We start from the raw sequence: 23,832 nt of genomic DNA on the forward strand, positions 1-23,832 counted from the left end.
GTGGCTTTCTTTTGCATGGGTGGCGATAGGGGGTTTCATTCGATTTTTTTTTCCCCCCACGGACACGACTCTCAATGGCGTTCACGGGACGCCTCACATGAAAAAAGAGCTTTGCATTCGTCCAGTTCTGTGGTTGTACATGAATCGTACGGCGGTGTCGTACATGCCTGGTCTTGAAGGAACGAGGCTCAACTGTCACATAGACACATCACGAAAATTAAGAAAAATTCAAACCATGGCTTGACTACTTGTACTTAAGGGATTGTTTGTATTAAACAATCTCTTTCTCCTTCGATGAATGTCCGCTATATAAAAAATACAATATCAAAAGAGAGGGTATAGCGAGGTATAGCTGCGGATATGATTCATCAAAACTGTCCCTCATGTACCACCTATCTTGCTGCGTGCCGATATCCTTTCCTTTCACTCTCGTTGCATGTGCATAGGATGCACGAGCTGCTATAGAAAAAAAGGAAAGATGTTCATCAAGGGTGATGGATGATTCGTAACTAAGGACTGCAGTCCTCACAAAGAAAACGGGATTCTCCGTTGTCATCCCTTAAGCTATGTCCCAAACTCCGTAAACCATTTTGATCTTAACCTGGTACGCCGTGCTGCTCAAAAGACGTGTGTTTGTTGTTCCTTCAATGGCGCGCCAGGCCCCTTGACAACCTCGAGGCCATATATGTGGGCCTTCAGTAATTTGAACGAAGTTAGATTGTTAGAACATATGTTACATAGAAACAGTAAGATTGAAGGCTCATCCTGTTTCGAAAAGTGAATATATTGTTGTGCCATGATCAATGCGTAGGGTTTTCAGTGCCTCCACCTTGGCTTTGAATCCTTTGGATCGGCCGGAGAAGGTTTGCGCATGGCAGATCGCGCACCCGCTAGGGCAGCGGGACTCGCTCGTCCTGTGTCCGATCTGGGCTGGGGGAGAAGACTGATCCTCCTCGACACGGTAGCAAGAGAGCTGGCAGGTCTGCTATGTGGGTTCTCGCCGTCATCTCCAATGGACCTAGAAGCCTGTAGAGATGATCGCCTACCAGAAAGAGCAGTTGTTGACAGATGGGACGCCAGACGCGGCTTTGGCAAAGGCTGGCTATTTGAACCATGGGAAGCAAGCCTTTCTCGGAATGAGAGGCTCGAGTGGGTGCGCCTGGTGGGTGTTTCAACTCGGGGCGACACTGAAGTGGCGCGAGCGTCAGGGCTGCGTATAATAGGCAGTCTTGAGCCACTGGCCCCGGGTGTAGCTGAACCAGTTGATCGTTGTACAGAGGGGCTCGTCTTGGCATAAGGGCTCGGTGTTGTTAGTGTGAGTGGTTTGAAGTTGTGACCAGTATCAACATCCGCTGTATTCGTTGAGCTGTTCCAACGCGGCCGATTTGCCAGTTTTGAATCCGGTCGCTTGATTTGACTTGCTGCCGATAGGTTGCTGACAGACGAAGAGCTGACTAAAGTAGAGAGACGAGAAAATCCTGATTTTCTGCCAGTTTGTGTAGTTGGCGCTGGCAACGACGAGTGCCGGCGATTCGGGGGAATTGAGCGATTATTAGCTCCTGGGGTGGCCCGCACCTTTGGAGGCTTCATCGGCGTATGAGGATCCATTCCCAGACTAGACATTATGACTGATGATGGTGGTGAGCTGCCCGGGGTCTCACGTCCACTGCCCAGGGTCGAGCGATCGTTCGACAGCATACTGGAGATGGAGTCACGCAGCTGTTGGCTCTTGTCTGCATGGAGGTCTTCGACTATTGACTCGGCGTCTTTCATTTGTTGTTTGAGATTCTGCCATCGATTTTGCAAATCGGTATGTAGGCGTAAAATCTCTCCGTTGACGGTCAAGCGCTCACTGACGCCTTTGTCAATAATTGAGAGAACGCGCTCGATAGCCGGTCCGTAGTGCGTTCTCTTGGCCTCATAGCTCTCCAATTTCTTCATCAAAGCAGGTTGGTTAGTCAAATGCAGACCAGCATCGGCAGCTTCCCTGAGTTTGAACAAGGAGCGTTCAACAGACTCTTGCATCTTCTGAGCCTGTCGGCCAGCGCCTCGGAATACAATGACCCAACGATCCTCGCCCAGCTCCTTGCGCAACGATTCTGCATCCTTCTCTAGCTTTCTATAGCTTGCATCAAGCCCGTCACGTCTCATATTCAACTCTTCGCAAGCTGTGGGGAAAGCCGGCCGAGCTCGTGCTTCGAACATAGACAGTCGCATCGGTAGGAAGTCAAGAGAGGCTCTGAGAGGCTGCATTCGAGCAAACAGAGCTAGTAAACTCGAGTCGTCCTGAGACAACGTAGGCGTGCCGGGTGAAGTAGGGGTCACTGGGAAGGTTGGAATGCTGTAGCGATTTGGCGCTTGCAACCGCGATGCATGTGAAGGATTCTCCTCGACAATTGTCTCAAGGTCTCCGATATCGACACTATCCGCACTGGCGGCAGCCATTAGGCTCTTGTGACGTCGTTCCTCCATCTCAAAAACCAGCCTACTTAATTCGTCCATTTCCCCTTGTACGTCACCAAGAACATTGTTCCAAAGCTCCTCCCACTCCATGGCTATCTCAACTTGAGCCCTCACAGTATGTAGTGTTCTGCGAATCTTACTCCATTCTTGGATGACCGACTCCATCTGAGTAACAGCACGAACAAGATCGTCGGCGGATACATTGCCAACATCTTTCCTGTTCTGAAGTTGCTCAATCGCTCCCACATAGGCTTTAACAAGTCCTTCGAAGCGTATAATGGCCATTTCCACCTCGGCGAGGCCTTCGCGACCACCTGCAGCAGCCCATTCTACATCATCTTCGCTATCGAGACCCTCAACCACCTCCGATGCTTTGGAAATCCAGCTCCTGATTTGCTCGGCAGCGTTGATCAGCGCTTTCGCAGCGACTTGAGCGGTTGGGATGGCATTCACTTGGCTCGCTAGCGATTCGGCATCTGGAAGCTGCAGTGACGTCAACTGGGCGAGTTGAGAGGCGAACGAGGCACGCGATAATGTATATATAGAGCCTGGACGATTGTGACCGGGGGTGAAGTACGAATTCAAGTTGGGAACATATTCGGTAGAGGTTGTCGCAGGAGAAACGACTGGTGGTGTATCCTTTGGGGGTGGTGGTGGAGGAACATCTGCTCTGTCGGGGGATGGGGGACGTGTGGTTCGTTCGATGTGTTCTCGTCGAGTGTCGAGAGTGACTTTTGTTCCATTGCCATTGGTGTGGTCCGGAAGGCGATACTTTTGAGTGTCCATATCCAGAGGCTTGCGATGCTCGATCTCGGGTGGTAGGGTCACAACAAACTCGTTGTCCTCGATAGTTAACGACGACAGCATAAGAGAGGGCTCGAGGGCGACGGGCTTTGGTGAAGAAGAAGCGCCGGCGCCCTTCCACGGGCGACCGCGCCGAGAGATAACCGATTTGATCGAACCTGCTTGGTGCTTCTCGTCGAGCTGTCGAAGTTGATCCTCGTCTAGGCGACCGATATGATCGATTTGAGGTGTAATCGGGGACGTCGATATTTTTGTAGTGCCAAAACCGAGAGCTTTTAATCGTGCAGCCAATCCGGGAGAGGTCTTGCGAATGTTAGAAGAGGGTAGGGGTGACGTTGGAGTAGGGAATGGGTAAAGAGCGTTTGTTGATGTTGATGTTGTATTTGCTGTGGTGGAAGGGGTAACCGCGACGGAAGCGCTAGGAGTCGTGTTGGTCGTGGAAACAGTGGTTGTGGGTGAGGCAAAATTAGTTGTCGTCGTGTCAATGGCAGAGGATGAGGAAGTGAGCGAGCTGGAATTAGGATCCGGGGCGCAGGTGGATGAGGGATTGGATGAACCAGGGTTGAATGGCAAGTGAGATAGTTGGCCAGGGACGTCAGCGAAATTCAGTAGGCTGCCGGCGGGTGCATCATGGTCCCGGTCACTGTGGCAGTGGTCGCTGACGAACTGGCCCACGTCGATAGATCGGTTGGCTTCAGGGCTTGCAGCAGGTGTCGCCAAAAATGGATCTGCTTTTGACTGGTTTTGGACGGCAGATGTCGTCGCGTCCCGATTTTGTGAGTTCATTAGTTATTGGGATTTGTCCCTTTAGAAAGGAAAACGAGGGACGACTGGCTGAAAGCCCAGGTTGAAGCGCAGATCCAGGTCATAGAAGCCAGGATCTGTTGTATGCGTTTGGACCTTAAAATCTGTAAGCGAAATGCTTTCAGGTTCTCGTCAGGTCAATCGTTGAGATCGAAATAGAAAATAAGAGATAGGACAGATTGATCAAGTTGCGAGCAGTGGTCAAAGGGTGTCCTTATGCCTCTCCCTCCTGGCTTCTGTCTCCCTAATAAGACGAATGAGAATGTCTTGCCCTTCAGTGCCACAAATCACTAGCCCAACCATGCGAGGTCCACTGCCATGATACGGATACTGCGCAGCTGTTGTAGCTGGAGGGCAATGACAGTGTCGTGTCAATGACAATACCAGGATTGGAAGGCAGGTGGTTGGTGAATTGATGGGATGAATTCATTCACATCCACATGTGAATGTACGCAGTGAGTCTTGGGAGGAGCAGAAAAGTTACCTCTGAGCTTCGGGCTATACGGATGAAAATTAATGACTCGAGAACATGGCCTAACAGAGTATAAAGTGACTTACTTATTTTGTCCCTTGTACTCGCAGTAGCGTTGCTGTCAGTGGGGACGGGAGCTTGAGTGGAGTTATGATGTACTATATCTGAGGGTCTTCAGGTGGCTGCAAGCAGAGAGCTCCTGCGGGAGAGAAGAAACAGTGCCGACCACTGAAAACTGAGTCTCTAACAGGGTGTGGATCAGTGATGAATTGGCAAATACCAAGCGATACTCGTCACAGCCAGTCGAATTGACTGAAGGCCGGATAGCCTCAAGCTAGAGCCAGGCAGACAAATGAAAGGCTCAGGCGGCAGGATAAAATAGAATGGATTTGCAAGAAGTACGAATGACTTAAACAAGAGCAAAGGTTATTGCTCAAAAGAAAAAGGAAGGAAGAAAATCGGTTGTACCGCGTCGTACTCTGATCAATTACGAGCCAACAGAAACTATTGTCTGATGGGGTTCGAGAGATGAAAGTGCCTGGCGGGGACAAAAGGGGGCCAGTCAAGCGTTTCGGAAGATGGTCGTATTGATAATAAATGAGACGTGTCCAAAGCAGTGGATTGTAAGAAGTGAGCGGCGGGAGATGAAGTAAAAGTAACAATAAACGTAGAAGAAATTCTTGCTAGCGAATCGCTACGAAGATGGTCTAAGTTATTAGGTCTTTAGATGAGATGTCCCAAAATGGAAGAAGGGTCAAAGGCAATGGGTCAACTTGCGGCATGATCGACCAAGGCTGAAGCAAACCTGTATCATCAATATTCAGGGAAGATCCATCACTCTAACTACCTATCTATTAGTTTACAGAGTAGCTTGTAAACCAACAGATACATCATTATACTTGATCCGGCCGCCATGTCCTTCTGTCAGAACGTCAAAGAGTCTGCAAAAGGCAAAAAAAAGTTTACGGAACGTCATTAAAGCAACACACCCTGGATCATCACTGTTCGTACAGAGTAAAGAAAGAAGGAGAAAGAGAATACGAACGGATACAAGACGTTGCATCCAATCTAACACTACCACGCAATACAATACGCAAATATTAATGCCGATGGACTAATAGATTGACGGGCAGAGACGGGGGTGATACCTAACTTCCCGGGGGTTTAGATCAGATGAACATTGTCGTCACTTGAAAACTATTTCTGATATGATCCAATACTCAATCCCCGGTCACTGGTCTCGCCTAGCAATTGACCAGCTAATTAGCGCCTACTAACAAGTTCATGGATGGGTTAATGTCGATCAGGTATCCGTGTTGATGGTGTTGTTAGTGTAGGTAGAGACGAAGCTTGTAAAGTGGACAATAGAGACGATATGATATCTTGGAACATGATCGGAAAAGGAAAGATATCTTCGGAAGCTGTATGTGTTCGTGTAAGCTAATGAGATTTAAAGTGTTGTACTATGAACAAGGGTTGTTGATATATGTAGATATGCAGGTATAATAATCTGTCATAAAGATTGGACCTAAAGATCGTCACAAACCATAAAGTGCATATAATACGATAAATACTTTCATAAGAGTACAATTGACTAACGACTGACAGCATATACTGATCAAACTCTTTTGCGCATAAATCCAATAACAGAGATGCATATTAAATCTCGGGGTCATCCTAGCGTTGTGCTCGGGCTGGAGAGTTGAGGAGGGTCTTGGTCAGTCATTGGGATCATGGATCGATTCTGAAACTCGTGCTTATCTCGCGATATCCGTGGCAACGGAATTCCAATCGATATCAGGAAAGAAGAACGAAAGACGCTTGGCGTTAGGGGTTTACTATCAAGTCGATAGGTAGTTGTGCATTGGATGAAGTTCAAACTCAATATCCGTTTGTGTGAGGTTGCCCGGGGATATAATATTGGAGTCGTTCTAGAAATCGTGAATCGTGATAATTAAGAGCTATGCTGCTGTTTCCGTCGGTCTCTATGGCACTTCGGTTGACTCCATGTTTTAATCCTTGACTTTTGTTTTGTGCATCTTGTAGTGCAACTATTGTCGTGCAACCAGTCATCATCAACGCTCCCTTTCCTTTTTGTCTCGTACAGAAAGAAGCTTACTGCAGGGTCCATTACCGTTCCTGTTCCTGTGCCGAAGCTCCTTTGCCTGCATTTGGTGTTACCAATGTCGATCTTTAACCTCTTTCAGCCCAATCCATAAGTAAATATTTGGTTACCCCTTTGTTGACTGACGATTAATAAAAAGACATCACGATAACTATCATATCAGCAGACCAACTCTCTGATACTGATCGATTCGACTCACTTCAATACACCCTAACACCAAACGCCTTCTGGAAGACACGGATGCTCCCTCAGATCCTTGTTCAACTTACCAGGGAAAACGGAGTCACTCGCCTGAGCTCTCACGACTCTACTGTCCATCACCGTTAATAATACACAATTCACCCCTGTCGAAGTCCCCATCTGCCTGTCCAGTCCAGTCGGTATTAGCGAGAACGGATGAACTGGAGCTCGTAGTTGGAGGCCCAGGTCCAGTGTAATTTCGCCCGTGCCTGTCCCGCCAACCATTCAAAGTCAAGCCCGGCCTTTTCATGAGCCAGGGTTGCCCCATCCCCATCAACCCCCCTGGAAAGGAAATCATCCATCCATCCAATTGCCCCTTCACTCACCTTTCGGCTCTTTTTAATTAATCTAATTCCTCTCCCCTCCTTGTCTTGTCTTGTCTTTTCTTGCCAGGCATCATCTTGTCTTGACTTGTTCTGTCCTGCCTTTTCTGTCTTCTGTCTTTTGCTACGGCACCCTTCCATAAACTGACTCTCATTTCTTTCTTCTATTCGCTCTCTCATCCTCTATATCGCTCTCTATATTGACCCAGCCCAGCCCTAGCCCCATTTCCCTTAGGCTATTGCTGCAACTACCAACCGAGCTATCTTGAGCAAGCTATCGTGTCGAGTGGGACTCATCATCTCTTGTGTTCGTTTGTGCACCTGTATAAGCGCAGATCGCTATTCACATCGCATCACACATCACGTCACGCACGAATTATCGTCCACAAAATAGCTAGGCTGATTCCCTGACGGTTCTTTATCATACAACGTTGCACATCAATATTTCCAGCTGCATCACTATAGCACTAGACCGGCCGTTGCCTCGTACCACGGAGCAAACACGACATGATGGTTACCACCAACAATCAGACACCGTTACTCCGCTGCGAGTCACCACCTCCAGACGCCCTGCCAACACCAGCCCTCGGCGCATGCCCGGAACTCTCTCGCTGCTTGTCAACAACGTCCTCTTGGTCTCATGGCAGTAACGATGCCAACTCTCGGGATTCACTCGGCATCGAAAACTACAACCGTCACTCCACTGGCAACCTCGACATCAACAGCATGAAGCAGCGCCGAGATGTATCGACTTCGAGACACTCCAGCTACAACCTAGATGGTCGAAGCCGACGTCGTGGCTACATGCGGCCACAAGGGACAGATTTCGCCGAGAGTGCACGATCTCGTGAGAGTGTCATGAGTCTCGGCAGCATCGCACATCTGCAGTACTACTTTGCCAGAACAGGCCTACTTGATGGCAAGGGTGGCCAACTAGCCAGGAAGAAGCAGCGACGTGCAACCCTCGATCTCTCATCCTTGGATACCAACACAGGCTCATTACCCAATATTGTGGGTTCAGATGTAGATTCCTATGCGTCCACCAGTAGCAGCCCAGACTTTAACTCGCAGGGATTTGGCAATGACATCGTCGAATCCCCCACAACCGAAGATATGGAGGAGTTTTTCGATGATACCTTCAGTGATGTTGGAGGACACATGCTCCCTCCAACTGTGAGCACCTACCATCACCGAGAAAATATAGTCCCGAAGCCGCCAACCATTATGGAGCTCAAGTCGGAACTCGAGCAAGCGCTGGGTGATGCAAAGGATGCTTTGGACGAAGTGGAGGCACGAAGAGCCGGCACTTGGGAGACACCGGCTGATGCCCCTGAATACCCCAACATGCCAAAGGAGCATACCCAGGGGTGGTTTGAGCTCCAGGGAATGCACATTCTGGATGTCGTGACACTAGCAATTCGTGCGGCAAAGATGTACTACACAGCTCATGAGCTGCCCGACCGCCTTGACTCTATTAAACCCGAGAAGCAGGTCAGGGCGGACCTTTTGGCTGTGATGGAAACTCTGAGACAGATGGCCACTAGGAACTTCAAGGAAGGCATGAGGGATGAAGAAATCAAGACGATGACCATCTGGATTGACAGTGTGTTTGACATCTTGAGGCAGGAGCAAGAAATTGAGGATGCTGAGATTGCTGAGCGGGATGGATGGATCTGGGCCAAGGGCGATTGGACTGGCCGTGAGCTGGAGCGAGAGCGACAGTTCCTCTTGTCCATGGACACCACTTCTGAGCCCTTGCCTGAATGGGAGCCCATGTCAACTACGGACGAGAAGCCCACACCTTTTCTTGAAGCCATGCAGGACGGTGTTCGACTTATCAAGCTGCACAACGCCGTTGTACACAAATCGCGGCGACGATTTGGTTCTATCGGATCATACCATAGCGATACCCAGAAACCCTACCGCTGTGCCGACAATCTGCGTTACTGGGTCAAGGCGGCCGAACTGCGCTTTGAGGTTATGCTCAAAGTCGATGTTTTGGCTGTTCAGTACAACACATCACCCCAGGCCTGGGTAGACTTCGAGACTGCCATCCTCAAGTGGTCTCGCCACGTTCGCGATGAGGTTACCCGCGAGTTGGCGCTATAGCACAATGCCTCCAAACAGACATTCTTTTGTTTTTCTCCACAGTGATCGAGGGATATGGCCAGCTCGATGCACTGATATTCTAATGATTGGACGTTGAGGATTCCCCCCTGGAGTTTTGTCGGGTTTTTATTTTTTTTATTTTCTTTGTGTACTATGTTTTTTTATTTCTCGTTCTGGGAGGAAGGATATTATATGAGATTGTGCATATTGTGCAGCGGAGGATTCTTCTTCTTCACCGACATGACGGAAGCGCCTTGGAACATTTGTATTCCCCTTTTTCAACGATTTGGGCTTGGAGAGTCCTTAATCACCCTTTTCTTAGAGAGAAAGAACACCATTACATTCTAGCATATACCCATTGCATAGGCCTTATGGAGATGAAGATATGTTCAGCTTTAGGCTGTCAGACTGAATACAAACTAAACAAAGTAAAAATAAACATAACAAATAGAATAATAGCTTCTGCATCTACGTCCGTGATCTCAGAAACAACGTATAGCATCACATAGGCCTAAATCATGGAAGCAGCATAGGTCATATTTTCAGTTGAGACATTGATAATATTAAAGTTATTTTCCAATTTTCATCCTCCAATTATTTATCAAGATAAAAGCTATTCGTGCCAAACCAAAAGCAAGCCAGAAATTCAAACTGTCGTGTACCAAGCCAATAAAGAGGCTATCTACTTACTGGAACTCCGTCGAAAGTGTGGATATCATATCATAGCGTACCGTATCGTTCCGTTCCATTTCATTTCGTTCTCAAGTTCATTACTCCTCAGTAACCCGCCCTTACTCGATGTCGATCTTGTGGATCTCAGTCCACTCCTTCTCGGCCTTGGGGACACTGATGATCAAGACACCATCCTCCATCTTGGCAGTGATGCCCAGACCGTCAACCTCATCGCGCTCGTCAGCTCCCACAGGGGGCAGCGTCACGGTGCGCTCAAACATGCCGACCTTGCGCTCGCTAGAGGCGAGAGAGTTGAGGAAGGTCTCATCGCCAGGGCGGTGGACGACACCAGAAATCTTGAGGAGGCTGCGGGCGGCGTCCCAGTTGAGACCAATGTCCTCCTTCTTTGCGCCGGGGAGCGCGACGTGAATGACGTACGACTTTTCGGTGTTGAAGACGTCGATGGGTGGGTTGAAAGAAGAGTCTGATGATTCAGTGGTAGCGGTGGTTCGGTCTTGATTCTGTGCCTCCTGGAACTGCTCGCGCATGTTGCGGAAGAAAGGATGGCTGGCCCAGCCGCGGAAGAGAGCAGGGAAATCAAAGGGACCACCATAAGGAGGAGGAGGAGGGTGAGGTCCGTGGTGAGGACCATGATGGGGACCATGATGAGGTCCATGTCCACGAGGGAAACCTCCACGGCCTCGTCCACCTCGAGGGCCGCCACGACCACGACCACGTCCAGGCCACTGAGGACCAGCTCCGCAGTGGTTCTCCTCAGGAGCAACTTCCTCAGGGTCAGGGACGTTCAGAGTCTCCTCAGAGGGGCGGCTGTCAGTGCTGGTAGCTTCTTTTGGCTGCTCGCTACGAGTGCGAGAGTCGGGAGTGTTCTCGCCGGCGAACCAAGGACCCCAGACGAAGCCATCGGCCTCGGGAGGTGGGGGAGGACCACGAGGGCCTCGAGGGCCGTGATGGGGACCAGGAGCACCAACTCCAGGTCCTCCAAAGGGGAAACCGGCCATGAAAGAGGGAAGGGGAGTCTCGGTTTGGTGGTCAACGCCACGGCCGGTTCCCTGGTTGGGGTCAAACTGCTGGACAAAGTCCCAGAAGTTCATGTTGTTGTTGTACGGATTCTGGTGTGGACTCATGATGAATGCGTGTGTATATTCAGTAAATTATGAGTAGTTAAATAGGTAGTGAGAGTGGTTGTATAGGTGAGTGAAGCTGGTGGTGGATATCATGTCATGAGGGTAGGTAGCATACGATTTATATAAAAAATTCTCCATATTAACTAGATGGGGCATCTCGTCCGCTAGGAGGCGAGATCTAGACACATGCGTAACCCGCATCGTAACCTTGATTAGGCAAAGACAGAGCACGTAATAGTACACACTTGAAAACAATCAATCGAACCATTTGGACATGCGGAGAAGAGCGAAAATGTGTGGTTATTCGGGATATTCTTGTCCGCGCGTCCGCTCACAAGGACATTCAAGGGTCTCGCCTCCAAAACGTGTCCGAGTCTGGGGTTAAAGAGAAGTACAAGCGGTCCCGAAGATCCAATTAGACGTCCGGGGGCGAATAGTTGAGCCACACTTTAGATTTCAAGGTCTGGGCTGGTCCGTTGATTCGGTGCCGAGTTGCTGTGCCTCGCACTTTTCTAACGTGCGATGGGCAACAATAATCTGTCCGCGCTTGAAAGAATAGCAGCTAAAAGAATCCATTAGCATATTTTCGCTGCCTAAAGAATAGACTAAGAAGAGGCCTAAAATGCTGACTCACTTGCTGTTAGTTCCTACGTGTCGCCACATCAGATTAGATCGATCGGTCTTTAATAGCCGCGTGGACTTTTGATGTCTTCATTGTGATTTAATTTGTTGAAATATTTTAATGATTGACTAGGCATAGAGAATAGTGACTCTGTCTTACGTTTCCAGCTGTCACCCTACCACCCTGGCTTGTGATTGTTTGCGTTGATTTCAGCTGTCTCACCACCGAAATCTGCCCACTTACCACTACAGCCACTCACTTACACGGCTAGTCTACGTCACCCATATTGCCTGTCACTTGTTTGCGCAAACATCAAAGTCTACGAGGAATATTTTTTTTAGGGGTGAAATCTTCAAGACTCATTCTGATGATTGAAACAAACCGACAGAAATAAACTAATTTATGGCCCGGATCATTTAGCCAACAGCCACTTCAGACCTTCAGCAACATCCCTCTCACGCTTCTGCGAAATCTCAAGTTCAGGAAACACAGCCCAGAACGCATGAGGCAGGCCAGGATATATGTCGATCTTTGTAAGGACTCCTTCGTCCTTGTAGAGCTGTTCAAGAATAATGCTGCAGTCTCGCACGGGATCCATCCCACAAGCCTGGAAGTAAGTCTTGGGAAGCCCTGCATGACTGGGAAAGGCAACTGGAAACGCCAGAGGGCTCTTCATGTCGGGTTTGTACTTGGCTGTTGTCTTTTAGTTAGTGAAATATTACATCGTAGCGTGAACTGGGACAGCATACAGTGAACAAATTTCATTGACTCGGTGCTAAACACAGGAGCCTTGGCGCACTGCTCCCAACTGATGAAGTGATCCCTGTATTTCTCAGGAACTGTCTGATCATTGATTCCAGAGGTGATAGGTGCGTAGACGCCAGTCAGGGGAGGCTCATTCTTGGTGTCGCGGTACAAGTGCGAGACAACTAGAGATACATCCGCGCCTGAGCTGGTACCTCCAATGATGAAGCCCTTGGACGGGTTGATCCCGAACATGTCTACATTCTGAGATGCCTACTTTATTTTAGCAATTTTGTCCCCATTCATTATTCAAATACACCAGAATGTACTCACCCAAACAGTTGCATCAAAAGCATCGTTGATAGCTTGAGGGAAGATATGCTCAGGCGCATGGCGGTAGTCTACGTTGAGAGCAACGCCTCCAATCTTTGTAAATTGAGCACATAGCCCTGCCTCAGTCTCGAGATCACCTGTGACGAAGCCGCCACCATGGAATACGATTAACCCAGGGCGTCCATCGGAGGGAGTATCGTCTTTTGGTGTGTATGATCGTGCATTGACTTCAAAGCCGTCCCGGAGAGGGATCTTGAAGTCTTGCATCTGATAGGAGAGAGTCTCGGGGTCAGGTTTAGGCTGGAACTGTCTAAGCTGTGCCATTATCTCTCTGAAAGCATCAAGATTGGTGTTTGTGTCCCAGCCGTTGAGCATGGGGTTATGAGCCCTTATGATCTGTGTTACTGTCAATGATTTGAGTGATTATGGGATCGGATTCAGGGACTGACGGGCTCGAACTCGGGGTGTGCATCTCCAAGCGAACGGGTTTCTTCAATAGTGAGCATGACGAAGTTGCTGAATTGAATTCTGGGATGAATGGATAGATGAATGGATGCTGGTTATGGATGGTATAGAGATTCGAGTTAAGAAGCGAATCTTCTATCTTTATACTTGGAATGAATAAACTATTTGTTGGGTAGAACACCTGTATCTACTCCCGTATACTAACTGTCACATTGATCGATTATTGGCTATTCGAGTATCGAAGGATCAATAGGAACATGTTTAGGGGATGAGGTCTGAGTTGGTCTCCCAAATGATTGGATGTGAGTACATCTCCGACTTTGACACCACCGATTCATCACCAGGCCGGTGAGAATATAGTCTTGTCACCGGCATAAATCCGTAAATGCCGTTCAACAGTGGACCTTTGAGTACTCCAGCTGAAGTCAGGGACCATTATCCTAAATTGGCAATAAAATGATGTTGAGTTTATCTACTCACCTCAACAGACTCAACATTTGACGTTATTTTACCTCAATCTCTGGTAGAAATGCAATATCTAAACAGTTGAGAATGACGTCAAACTCCAAAGCGCGAAGTCATCGCGACGCCACGTGAGAAGTAAACAATGATTGGTCAGCTACGTCAATTCAGCTTAGAAATTCACCATTTGAGAGGAAATGGCCTGAAGTGATCCATGGTATTTGCGGCCCGTACATTCGGTAACTAGCTCCAACGTCAACTTAGCCGGCTATTCTTTTTCTTACCAAACTTATCACTCTGCAATTCCTCAGATTATCTACCTACATATAAAATCATACACAATGGATGCTGCTCAAACAACAATCTGTACGTCTCCGCTTCATGCCCGCCTGCTTCAATTCCTGCTAACCCAACCCTATAGCTTCGCCTGTGAGCGCTGCCGCAAACGTTGCGTCCACTTCCACCACAGCCACCAACAAGCCCAAGGTGAGCCTCACCCGTCGACCACAATTGTCCTCAATTGCCATACTAACACTCCCTCTCAAAAGCCCTGCTGTGTGTGCAAGGACGAAAAGGCCAAGCGCGATGAGTGCATGCTCTTCTCCAACGCAAAAGACCCTGCCGCCGACTGCAAGTCTATGATCGACCAGTACCGATCCTGCATGTCGGGCTTTGGATTCCAGGTTTAAACAAGGCGAAAAAGGCGACGACTGTCGATGACGAAATGATTCCTTTGGTCACAATTACGGGCCGTGTACAACATTAGACGGTATAATGTAGAATAACGGGCAATCCATGCATTTTCCTCTCCAGGTAACTTGGCTGTTCCTGTCAGCAGTGGCGTGATATTTCGAGCCCGCCCAAGATATTGCGCATGCCATAGGGAACAAACCGTACATTCTTTTCCTCCATCCTTGACTCGTGCTTCTGATCTAAACAGTTTGGATTTCATGAAATGGTTGTATCGAATATGCTCTGGTTTCCTTCCGATGCCGCCCATCCACCAACGCCGACTATGAGATGGCCCAACATGACAATCCTGCCGTCCTTCTCACTATCTTGCCTTCCTAGCATTATCTTCTCTACCTTTGAAGCTTGCCTTCATCATGTCCTCTACTACCTGGGTTGTAGAGGCAACTTGGTCGACGAGTGTCTCCATCTGCTGTTCGATGGCCTTCCTGCGCTCAATAGCCTCGATAACCCTGGTGATAGCAGAAGCAATGGCTTCAAGTCTGGAAAGGGCAAGTGTCAGCTGGAAATTCAAAGCAAAAGCATAAAGGGAAACCTACTCTGTGGCATGCCGGTCTTGTTGAAATGCGACAACGCGAGAGCGCAGGTTTTCCATTTCGGTGGCTGTCTCCTGCACGATCTCAGACATGCGGTCATTCCTTTCCTTCTTCAGCTAGGTAATAGAAGAATTATTAGCTAGAGGCGGATTGGAACATTGTTTGGACCTACCTGAACCAGTTTGGTTTGGGCTTGAAACCCGATTACGCCAGGGTCGCTTTCCTCGTTGCCTGCGTTTGTTGGTGCCATGATCAATTAGGTAGGTGGCTTGGTCCGATTGATAAATGAACGAAAGAATTATTCAGGTCAGATGCTGAATTTACTTCAAGAGAAATTCCACATTGTTGTGATGAGGGGTGATTAGGTCAGTTAGGCAACTCTCAAGGAAGGAGCGACCTCCCTCAACAACCTACCTGCCTAGAGATAATACTGAGTCTCCGCTATGAACCATCACGACTAAGTGTCGACCATTTCCTTTGACACCGCCCCTTTCCCGGGTAATGACTATAGTAAATTTGATATTAGATGGTAATCATGCCAATAGAACCAATGCAGACATGTCCTACCTGCTGCCTACCAGTACAGATCGCAATGGTGGGAGACGTGCATCAGCTTGCCAACTACTGGGGGATGACTACAATGTACATCAAGGGGATTCCACATACACCAAAAATGCCATAGTCTCCTATGTTGGGCATAGCACTGCTGTCACTTGAATTATTCTCGAGGGTATAATCGGATCCTGTACACACCCAGATCGGCCAGCGGTATCATCGACTATGAAAACTAGTGCATATATACTTCGAACCTCCCATCCCCGTCTTGGTTGCTCGGTTTGTGAAGTCATCACCACTTTTCTCTCTGTGCGCACTTGCCACCCTCTCGACACGACATACTTCTTCATAGGCAGATATTGCCCATGAGCAGATATATAAAAAGGCACAAAAGCCAAAAAGAAGATTGCCAAGACTGGGGTTCGAACCCAGGCATCTCTCGATACTGCAGGATAACCTAGAAATAGGAAATACTTAAATGCAGCGCCTTAAACCACTCGGCCATCTTGGCGTTAAGAGTTTCAGGTCTTTATCCCCATTTATATAGACACCGTGGTCTGTGTAACTTTGAAGTCGATCAGTTTCAACGCTGCAACTCAAGCATCACTACTGCCATTGTCAACTCCAGCGCCTTCTCTACAGACATTCTGCTACCAATAATGTCTCGCTGCCTTTCTCCTAATTATTTGATTATTGTGAGCTATCGAGCACCAACTACAAGCTCTGACGTGAGGAACCACTGAGAAGCAAATCCGCATATTCTCATTGGTCTCGAGGCACTATAAGCAGTTATCCAATAGTCATCTACAAAATGTATATACCAGAGCAAAAAGGAAGTTGTCATCACATATGTCAATTATGGGTGTCATTGACCCAGTCTATATGGCTCAATACTTTTATAGCAGACTCAGAACCCATTTTGGTATTTTCATACAACCCAAGGCAGATCCTGCTGAGGGGATATCTCACTCTATCGGGTCAAAGCAATGTCGTCTATCCTCAGAATCATCTTGACAGTCTCGGCCGCCAGCTCGATCGCGCTTGTGCTCACGAGGAGAGGTTGCAAGACATTCTCCTTGGAGATGTTGGTGTTGACACCTCCCGACTTAATACTAACACCGGCGTTCTTGTCGCCCATCTCGTGGCGGTGTCGCAGTTCTGTGACAACCTTGATGCTGTTCAAACCAGCGTTCTCGGCCAGTGTGGTGGGGATAACCTCAAGAGCGTCCGCAAAGGCCTTCCAGCAAATGGCCTCAGTACCTGTCAAGCTACGCGCTTGCTTGGAGAGCTGTGCCGCAATCTCGATCTCAGGGGCACCACCACCAGCAATGAGGGCCTTCTTCTTGACCAGACATCGTACAACACAGAGAGCATCGTGCAGACTTCGCTCGGCCTCCTCCAGAATCAAAGAATTGGCACCTCGAACAACGACGGAGACAGTCTTGCCGACAGACTTGGTACCGGTAACCTTGATCATGCGCGATCCGGAAGACTGGACCTCCTCAACCAAATCAGCATATCCCAGCTTATCCTCGGTGAAAGAGTCAATGTCGGCAATGGGCTTGCAACCAGTAGACTTGCAGATGAACTCGACCTCATCACGCTCAATATCCTTGACTGCGAGGATGCCAAGCTTGGCCAAGAAGTGTAGCGATAGGTCGTTGACGGCATCTCGTAGGATAGACTTTTGGATAAACAGGACGTTACACTTGGCCTTCTTAATCTTCTTGGCCATGTTGAGAAGGTATAATCGCTCCTCCTTGACGATCTTGTCCATCTGTCGGTAGTCGTTGACCTGAATGGTGTTCTCCATCTGTAGGTCGTAAGTAAAAATTCATAGCTGGCTGGGTGTAATAAAACTTACATCGGGCTTGGGAGGGCTCAACTGGAACTGGATGAGACCAATTCGAGCCTTCTCCATACGAGCAGGACCACCAGCGTTCTTGAGGGCAGGCTGAGTAAGGACCAAACCGTCGACAAGCTCACTATCCTCGATCGTTCCACCAACTCGCTTGACAATTCGGATGTTCTTAAGATCAACGTTGTCGGCAGTCTTCAGGTCGATAGTCTTTGTGACCGAGTTCACCGCCATGGGTCCGAGCAGGTTCGAATATTGTGACACGATCTTGGATGACAGAGATGTGTTGGCGGCTTGAAGAAGCGAAGAAGTGTCGCTAAGGGTAATAGGGAGGGACATATCGTGAAGAACCTCCACGGCAGCGGCGGCAGCTCTTTGGAACGACTCCGAAATAACGGAAGGGTGAATACCCTTGGAGAGAAGTCGGTCAGCAGCACCGAGCAGACTGCCACAAATGACGACGACAGAGGTTGTTCCGTCACCAGCCTCGACATCCTGAGCACCGGAAAGGTTGACAAGCATCTTTGCTGTGGGATGCATGACAGCCATGCTCTTCAACATAGTGTTTCCATCGTTGGTGATGATAGTTTCGCCCTTTCCACCTCGAATCATTTTATCCATACCTCGAGGACCGAGGGAAGTTCTGACGGCATCGGCGACGGCTATGCAATCGTTAGCCTAGTTGAAGTTTGTTGTTGGATCGAAAGCGCCATACCTCGGGCAGCGACGATGTTGGAGGAACGCACCGCCATGGGCTTCTCCTTATCCTGTCCATACAGTTAGCGGGGTGAAGCTCAAGAGCTTGATTCAAGCTGTCCATACACGAAAAGTAGCATTGCTGGAAGCACCTGCTGCAGATGCAGAAGCCACGGCCGGTGCAGACATTTTTGAGAATAAATTAGCGGTCGCTTGAATCCTCAAAGTAAAGAAGTGATGTTGATGGCGGGGCTTTGAAGGAAACACGGCTGAACTTCTTGGAGATGTCCCACCTCCCCTAGGCTGCCCTACTCCGCCATACAATTGCCAACTTAGAAATTTTGGATCGGGGGTACAGATCATCCAGCTCCGAGGGGTTCCTTGAGCTAGCCTTCGAAAGGTTAGAGGGTCTAGTGCTGCGTTGCCTCTGCCAGCAGCCACTACCAATTGCGTGGGTCCGTGCTCCAAGCTCGCTCAAGGCAACTCACAGATTACGGAAGGCCTTCGGTGACACCTCCAACTCCAAACAACTACGGCTCCAGCATCGACAATTCGACTCTCATTCTCCCACATAGATATCTCGTCACCGCCCACACTCCCAGATATCACAAAATCTTATACTTGCAGAATTTTTAGACGATAGGAGACTTGCGGATTTCATCATGGTCAGTTGGCGTGCCATGGAAGCTCGACTGTGTACCGTACCATACTAACACCTGCCCCAGCCTTCCGCAACCGGCTCAAACTGGGAGAAGTACCAGAAGACTTTTGCCGACGATGAGGTAGAAGAGAAGAAGATCACACCTCTAACAGACGAGTACGAATCGCTTTATCTACAACAGCAATGCGACTGGTCAACTAACTTGCTACCAGGGATATCCAGGTCCTCAAGACCTACGGTGCCGCGCCTTACGGAACATCTATCAAGAAGCTTGAAAAGCAAATCAAGGAGAAACAACAAAGCGTCGATGAGAAGATTGGGGTCAAGGTTGGATCCATCATGCTTAAATCAGTATGCCATATTAATCTTGATAGGAATCCGACACAGGACTTGCGCCACCGCATCTATGGGATATCGCTGCCGATCGCCAACGAATGTCCGAAGAGCAGCCCTTCCAGGTAGCTCGCTGTACGAAGATTATCGCTGACGAGAAGGGCGATGAGTCCAAGAGCAAGTATGTCATCAACGTCAAACAGATCGCAAAGTTTGTCGTACAACTTGGAGAACGAGTCAGCCCTACGGATATCGAGGAGGGCATGCGGGTCGGTGTCGATAGGAACAAGTACCAGATCATGCTTCCGCTGCCGCCCAAGATCGACGCGAGCGTAACGATGATGACCGTGGAGGAGAAGCCTGACGTCACCTACGGCGATGTTGGTGGTTGCAAGGAGCAGGTCGAAAAGCTGAGAGAAGTCGTGGAGATGCCTCTACTGTCCCCCGAGCGTTTTGTGAACCTCGGTATCGACCCTCCCAAGGGTGCTCTGCTCTACGGCCCTCCAGGAACCGGAAAGACTCTTTGTGCACGAGCTGTTGCCAACCGAACAGACGCTACCTTTATCCGAGTTATTGGTAGTGAGTTGGTCCAGAAGTACGTCGGCGAGGGTGCCAGGATGGTCAGAGAATTGTTCGAGATGGCTCGGACAAAGAAGGCTTGCATTATCTTCTTTGATGAAATTGATGCCATTGGTGGTGCCCGATTTGACGACGGTGCTGGTGGAGACAATGAAGTTCAACGTACTATGCTTGAGCTTATTACCCAGCTTGACGGTTTCGACGCCCGAGGAAACATCAAGGTCATGTTCGCGACCAACAGACCCTCGACATTGGATCCTGCCCTGATGCGACCTGGACGTATCGATCGAAAGATCGAGTTCTCATTGCCTGATCTCGAAGGCCGTGCCAACATTCTCCGCATCCACGCAAAGTCCATGTCTGTTGAGCGAGACATCCGATGGGAGCTCATCTCACGTCTCTGCCCCAACGCAACTGGTGCTGAGCTGCGCAGTGTGTGCACTGAAGCCGGTATGTATGCCATCCGCGCCAGGAGAAAGGTTGCCTCGGAGAAGGATTTCCTCAGCGCAGTAGACAAGGTTATTAAGGGCAACCTCAAGTTCAACTCCACAGCGACGTACATGCAGTACAACTAGATATGTTCACCATAGCGAGAGGTGTAATTTAATGCGGTGTATGATTAGAGGGCAATTAGATGGCGGAACTTGGAACGTCACAATGAATGAAATTGCTTCTGAAAGACACTTCCCTTGAATGAACTGTTATACAATGTTACTACAAGTCGTAGTTTTCGAATTGCTATGATCTTAATCAAGTCTACCTAACGCTATAATAAAACCCAAATACGTCAAAAAAGGGAGGCCTTCAAGGCCCTTTGCCCGAAACACCATTCATTACCATCCATCATATAACAATGCTATGCCAGTATTCCATGCCGTCTGGTTTTTCCCATTCAAAATCAATATCCTCGGCTCGAGCCTCCTGTATGGCAACGAAGATACGCGCCCGGCGCACGCGTGACAAATAATCATTATCCGTAACAAACGCCATGTATGTCGTACTTGTTCTAAATCATGAACCTTCCATCCGAGAGAAGCAGCCCAAGCATGTTACGTCTCCTTCTGTGCCTCGTTCAATACAGCAGCGGCTGCATACCACAGCCTGGTGCCCAACAGCCTTCCATCCTTGGCTCGATTGTTGTTGTCCGTCCTTTGCAGTGACATTGTGCTGTGGTTCATCGTCCACATCATCCATGTGGAAAGACCTTGAAAGCATTTCTTGCTCCGAAACTCCAGAACCACCATCCATATTCCATCCGTGACATTCGCGAAGGCATACAAAGCAAGTACGCTCCCCACAGCCTTGGCAGTCAGCAAAAGAGTCGAGGTGTGTTTTTTTGGTCGGTCTGCGGTGGCAGATGTGGCATGGAGCAAGAGCGTTTGTGACCCGGTTCTTAGTGACGGGCTGAACTTGTAGCGTCTTGGGCTGCGATAAACGCCGATTTCGGGGAGAAGTGCTTGTATCGTCCGCGTCAAGAATATCGTCGTTGATCATACGGGGTTTCTTTGTCATAGGAAGAACCTTTCTGAGTGGAAGTTCTGGCCGTTGTTTGCGATAGTAAATATCCATGGAGTCTCCCGAGGGATATGTCGAGTATAATGGCCGCTCGTCATCATCATCGCTGTATCTTCGCTTGCGTCCTGAGTGGTTGTCTTCTCCAACGAAGGGCATTGTGAGGTGCTTTTTGCCAGTGCTGCTTTTGAACATGCACGGCGCGGCAAAACAGACTTATTATGAAGGTAAGAGACTTAGGGAACGAAATTATTGGTGGGAGGAGTTGTTTGTACTAAAATGGCAGAATGGCTTATGAAATGACCCGAGGTTGGAAGCAGGGAGGTGAGAGGAGTAAATAGAGAGTTGAACAGAATTGAAGGAGAGTGGTTGAGAGGGACGGTTACTGCCCGGTCACCAAGGCAGACACCTGCCGCTACAACCTCGAGAAAAGTGGTTCCTACTTCGGCAGGTGGACGTTCATATTGTGGCGCTAGCTGAATACATATCTGCCAATGAAAGTGACGGAGGCATGGACGGGCCGGCTTAGGGAGTCTACTGGAATCAAGCATAGGTTGCCACACCCTGGATTGCATCGTGAACGTTTGATCGTGAACGAATGATTCAATCGCATATAGCTGGGATACACTTAGCCACAAGACAACGTTTTTCTGTCTGGAAAGGGATCATTTTACTCTTAAAGAAGAAATTTATGATAGTACATCAACTACGGTCATGGTGGAGGCGGGGTTTCATAAATCTAAAGATTAAATCGCCCAAGACAATATTACTACAGGATTTCACCAACCACTGTATCGTACATGTCGTGGCATACTGTTCATCCATTACTTTCTCTTGTTTAATACAGACTATCTGAGACTTGATCATGACCCAGCATAGAAAAGAATAGGAAGACCTCTACTGTGGTCTCATTGAACCAATATTAAATCAACAAAGGAGACTCGAGTGATTCCAAGGATGCTGCAGCAAGTCATTATATACGTCCAATCTGGTACGTCGAGGTTCACATATTTCACCAATCCCCCCCCCGCGAGACTTCCAGCATAAGTACTGTCGAATAAGAAGGTATTGAACGATTCATCTGATTTACACTCTAACATCCACTTCCAAACTTCATTCCATTCCACAACCAAACTTCTTTTATACCCGCCACCGCCGACAAAGGAGCTGCTCTAGGGGCGACTAGTATACATATGAGATTTTGAGATCTTGCCTGTTTAACGGCGGACCTTGACCTCCTTGGGAGGGTCATAGGCGATCTTTCGGGACTTCAGCCAGGCCCACTTGTATCGCTTGACCCAGACACTGACAGCCCACAGGGAGGCAGAGACAACCAGAACCTTCATACCCATTCGCTTTCGGTCGTCCATCTCAGGCTCGGCAGCCCAGTTAAGGAACTCGACGACGTCCTTGGCCATCTGAGAGGTAGTGGCGGGAGTTCCATCCTCGTACTCGACGAGACCATCGTAAAGGACACGAGCCATGGCGATACCGGTACCGGGGAAGTAAGGGTTGAAGTTCATGCCGGGGGCGACCTGGACACCAGCGGGAGCCTCCTCGGGGTAACCAGTGAGCAAGCTGAAGATGTAGTCACAGCCACCGTGACGGGCCTTGATAATGAGAGACAGATCCGGGGGCAGGGCACCGTTGTTGGCAAATCGGGCAGCCTCCTCGTTCTTGTAAGGGGGAAGCATGTAGTCGGCCAGCTTTCCGGGACGCATCTGGATCTCGCCCTGCTCATCAGGCTCACCGGGGTACTCGTTCTCCTCGGCAAGGGCCTTGGCCTCGTCAACGGTCAAGATGGAACCGACGAGAGTTCGGTAGGGGACTCGGCTAAGGGAGTGGCAGGACTGGCAGACCTCCTGGTAGACCTGGAAACCACGGCGAAGACTACAAGGGGTGTCAGTAATTCGGCATGGCGTGTAAAGCAAGATCGGTGGCATCTTACGCCTGGTGGTCGAAGGTCTTGAACATCTGGTTGTGGACCCAAGGGTACTTGGTAGGGTGAAGACTATATTGATACTGTTAGTGACTGGTGATGCAATGACCGTGCGAATCATCGATAGGCTGGATTTATGCCTCATCATTCAAATAGTGACAACATAGAAACACAGCAACCGATAACCAGGGGATAACGTACCCCTCCTCAGCGGGAGTCATGGCAAAAGCCACAGGTCCATAAAGATGGTAGTACCAGGCCATGGAGCCGAGGGCGAGAGTGGTCGAGGCGGCGGCGGCCAGGTTCAGTCGGGTGGCAGTGGCATCACCGGCGGCGTTGGCGCTTGAGGAAGCGGCACGCTGCAAAGAAAAGACAGTCAGCAATCTTGTACAGACAATTGAGGCGAATTGTAATGCGATTGGCGTGGTTGCGGCGTGTCGAGGTTCGTGATGATGATATCTCGGCAAACGGGAAGCTCGTTGGCAGAGGTGGTAGAATCGTGCCATACCTTGGCGATAGCGGAAGGGCCATTGCGAAGGCCATTGAGGGTGCGCGTCGAGCGCAAACACGACCTAGCAAACATTATGGGCGAGCTAGACCGTCACTGCTGCGATCGAATGTGAGGCGGCG

General features: G+C 49.1%; 10 protein-coding genes across 10 annotated transcripts; 3 read left to right on the forward strand and 7 right to left on the reverse strand.

Annotated features, from left to right (window-relative positions):
- Nucleotides 1-816: 816 nt before the first annotated feature.
- On the reverse strand, nucleotides 817-4,053 carry FSST1_003361 (uncharacterized protein; the record flags this gene model as incomplete). The annotated part of the gene is made up of 1 exon (XM_083229436.1): nucleotides 817-4,053. One exon carries the CDS (start codon nucleotides 4,051-4,053, stop codon nucleotides 817-819), a length of 3,237 nt encoding a protein of 1,078 aa, XP_083086791.1.
- A 3,685-nt stretch (nucleotides 4,054-7,738) lies between these two features.
- FSST1_003362 (uncharacterized protein) lies at nucleotides 7,739-9,340 on the forward strand (the record flags this gene model as incomplete). Its single annotated transcript, XM_083229437.1, has 1 exon — nucleotides 7,739-9,340. The coding sequence occupies one exon, from the start codon at nucleotides 7,739-7,741 to the stop codon at nucleotides 9,338-9,340; it is 1,602 nt and encodes a 533-aa protein (XP_083086792.1).
- A 791-nt stretch (nucleotides 9,341-10,131) lies between these two features.
- Nucleotides 10,132-11,157, reverse strand: FSST1_003363 (HSP20-like chaperone; the record flags this gene model as incomplete). Its single annotated transcript, XM_083229438.1, has 1 exon — nucleotides 10,132-11,157. One exon carries the CDS (start codon nucleotides 11,155-11,157, stop codon nucleotides 10,132-10,134), a length of 1,026 nt encoding a protein of 341 aa, XP_083086793.1.
- A 1,034-nt stretch (nucleotides 11,158-12,191) lies between these two features.
- FSST1_003364 (Alpha/Beta hydrolase protein) lies at nucleotides 12,192-13,362 on the reverse strand (the record flags this gene model as incomplete). The annotated part of the gene is made up of 4 exons (XM_083229439.1): nucleotides 12,192-12,472; nucleotides 12,529-12,796; nucleotides 12,857-13,252; nucleotides 13,306-13,362. 4 exons carry the CDS (start codon nucleotides 13,360-13,362, stop codon nucleotides 12,192-12,194), a joined length of 1,002 nt encoding a protein of 333 aa, XP_083086794.1.
- Nucleotides 13,363-14,124: 762 nt separating this feature from the next.
- Nucleotides 14,125-14,472, forward strand: FSST1_003365 (copper metallochaperone COX17; the record flags this gene model as incomplete). The annotated part of the gene is made up of 3 exons (XM_083229440.1): nucleotides 14,125-14,149; nucleotides 14,205-14,269; nucleotides 14,332-14,472. 3 exons carry the CDS (start codon nucleotides 14,125-14,127, stop codon nucleotides 14,470-14,472), a joined length of 231 nt encoding a protein of 76 aa, XP_083086795.1.
- Nucleotides 14,473-14,837: 365 nt separating this feature from the next.
- On the reverse strand, nucleotides 14,838-15,319 carry FSST1_003366 (uncharacterized protein; the record flags this gene model as incomplete). The annotated part of the gene is made up of 3 exons (XM_083229441.1): nucleotides 14,838-15,015; nucleotides 15,073-15,185; nucleotides 15,242-15,319. 3 exons carry the CDS (start codon nucleotides 15,317-15,319, stop codon nucleotides 14,838-14,840), a joined length of 369 nt encoding a protein of 122 aa, XP_083086796.1.
- Nucleotides 15,320-16,594: 1,275 nt separating this feature from the next.
- FSST1_003367 (chaperonin-containing T-complex subunit CCT4) lies at nucleotides 16,595-18,367 on the reverse strand (the record flags this gene model as incomplete). The annotated part of the gene is made up of 4 exons (XM_083229442.1): nucleotides 16,595-17,437; nucleotides 17,489-18,144; nucleotides 18,198-18,249; nucleotides 18,305-18,367. The coding sequence occupies 4 exons, from the start codon at nucleotides 18,365-18,367 to the stop codon at nucleotides 16,595-16,597; spliced, it is 1,614 nt and encodes a 537-aa protein (XP_083086797.1).
- Nucleotides 18,368-18,840: 473 nt separating this feature from the next.
- FSST1_003368 (proteasome regulatory particle base subunit RPT1) lies at nucleotides 18,841-20,326 on the forward strand (the record flags this gene model as incomplete). Its single annotated transcript, XM_083229443.1, has 4 exons — nucleotides 18,841-18,843; nucleotides 18,904-18,995; nucleotides 19,052-19,166; nucleotides 19,214-20,326. The coding sequence occupies 4 exons, from the start codon at nucleotides 18,841-18,843 to the stop codon at nucleotides 20,324-20,326; spliced, it is 1,323 nt and encodes a 440-aa protein (XP_083086798.1).
- A 436-nt stretch (nucleotides 20,327-20,762) lies between these two features.
- On the reverse strand, nucleotides 20,763-21,422 carry FSST1_003369 (uncharacterized protein; the record flags this gene model as incomplete). Its single annotated transcript, XM_083229445.1, has 1 exon — nucleotides 20,763-21,422. One exon carries the CDS (start codon nucleotides 21,420-21,422, stop codon nucleotides 20,763-20,765), a length of 660 nt encoding a protein of 219 aa, XP_083086799.1.
- Nucleotides 21,423-22,480: 1,058 nt separating this feature from the next.
- FSST1_003370 (ubiquinol--cytochrome-c reductase catalytic subunit CYT1) lies at nucleotides 22,481-23,785 on the reverse strand (the record flags this gene model as incomplete). Its single annotated transcript, XM_083229446.1, has 4 exons — nucleotides 22,481-23,153; nucleotides 23,212-23,274; nucleotides 23,404-23,561; nucleotides 23,711-23,785. 4 exons carry the CDS (start codon nucleotides 23,783-23,785, stop codon nucleotides 22,481-22,483), a joined length of 969 nt encoding a protein of 322 aa, XP_083086800.1.
- Nucleotides 23,786-23,832: the final 47 nt, after the last annotated feature.

The sequence above is a fragment of the Fusarium sambucinum genome, chromosome I (assembly GCF_050947815.1).
Source record: "Fusarium sambucinum isolate potato_lamoka chromosome I, whole genome shotgun sequence".
NCBI classification, from domain to species: Eukaryota; Fungi; Ascomycota; class Sordariomycetes; order Hypocreales; family Nectriaceae; genus Fusarium; species Fusarium sambucinum.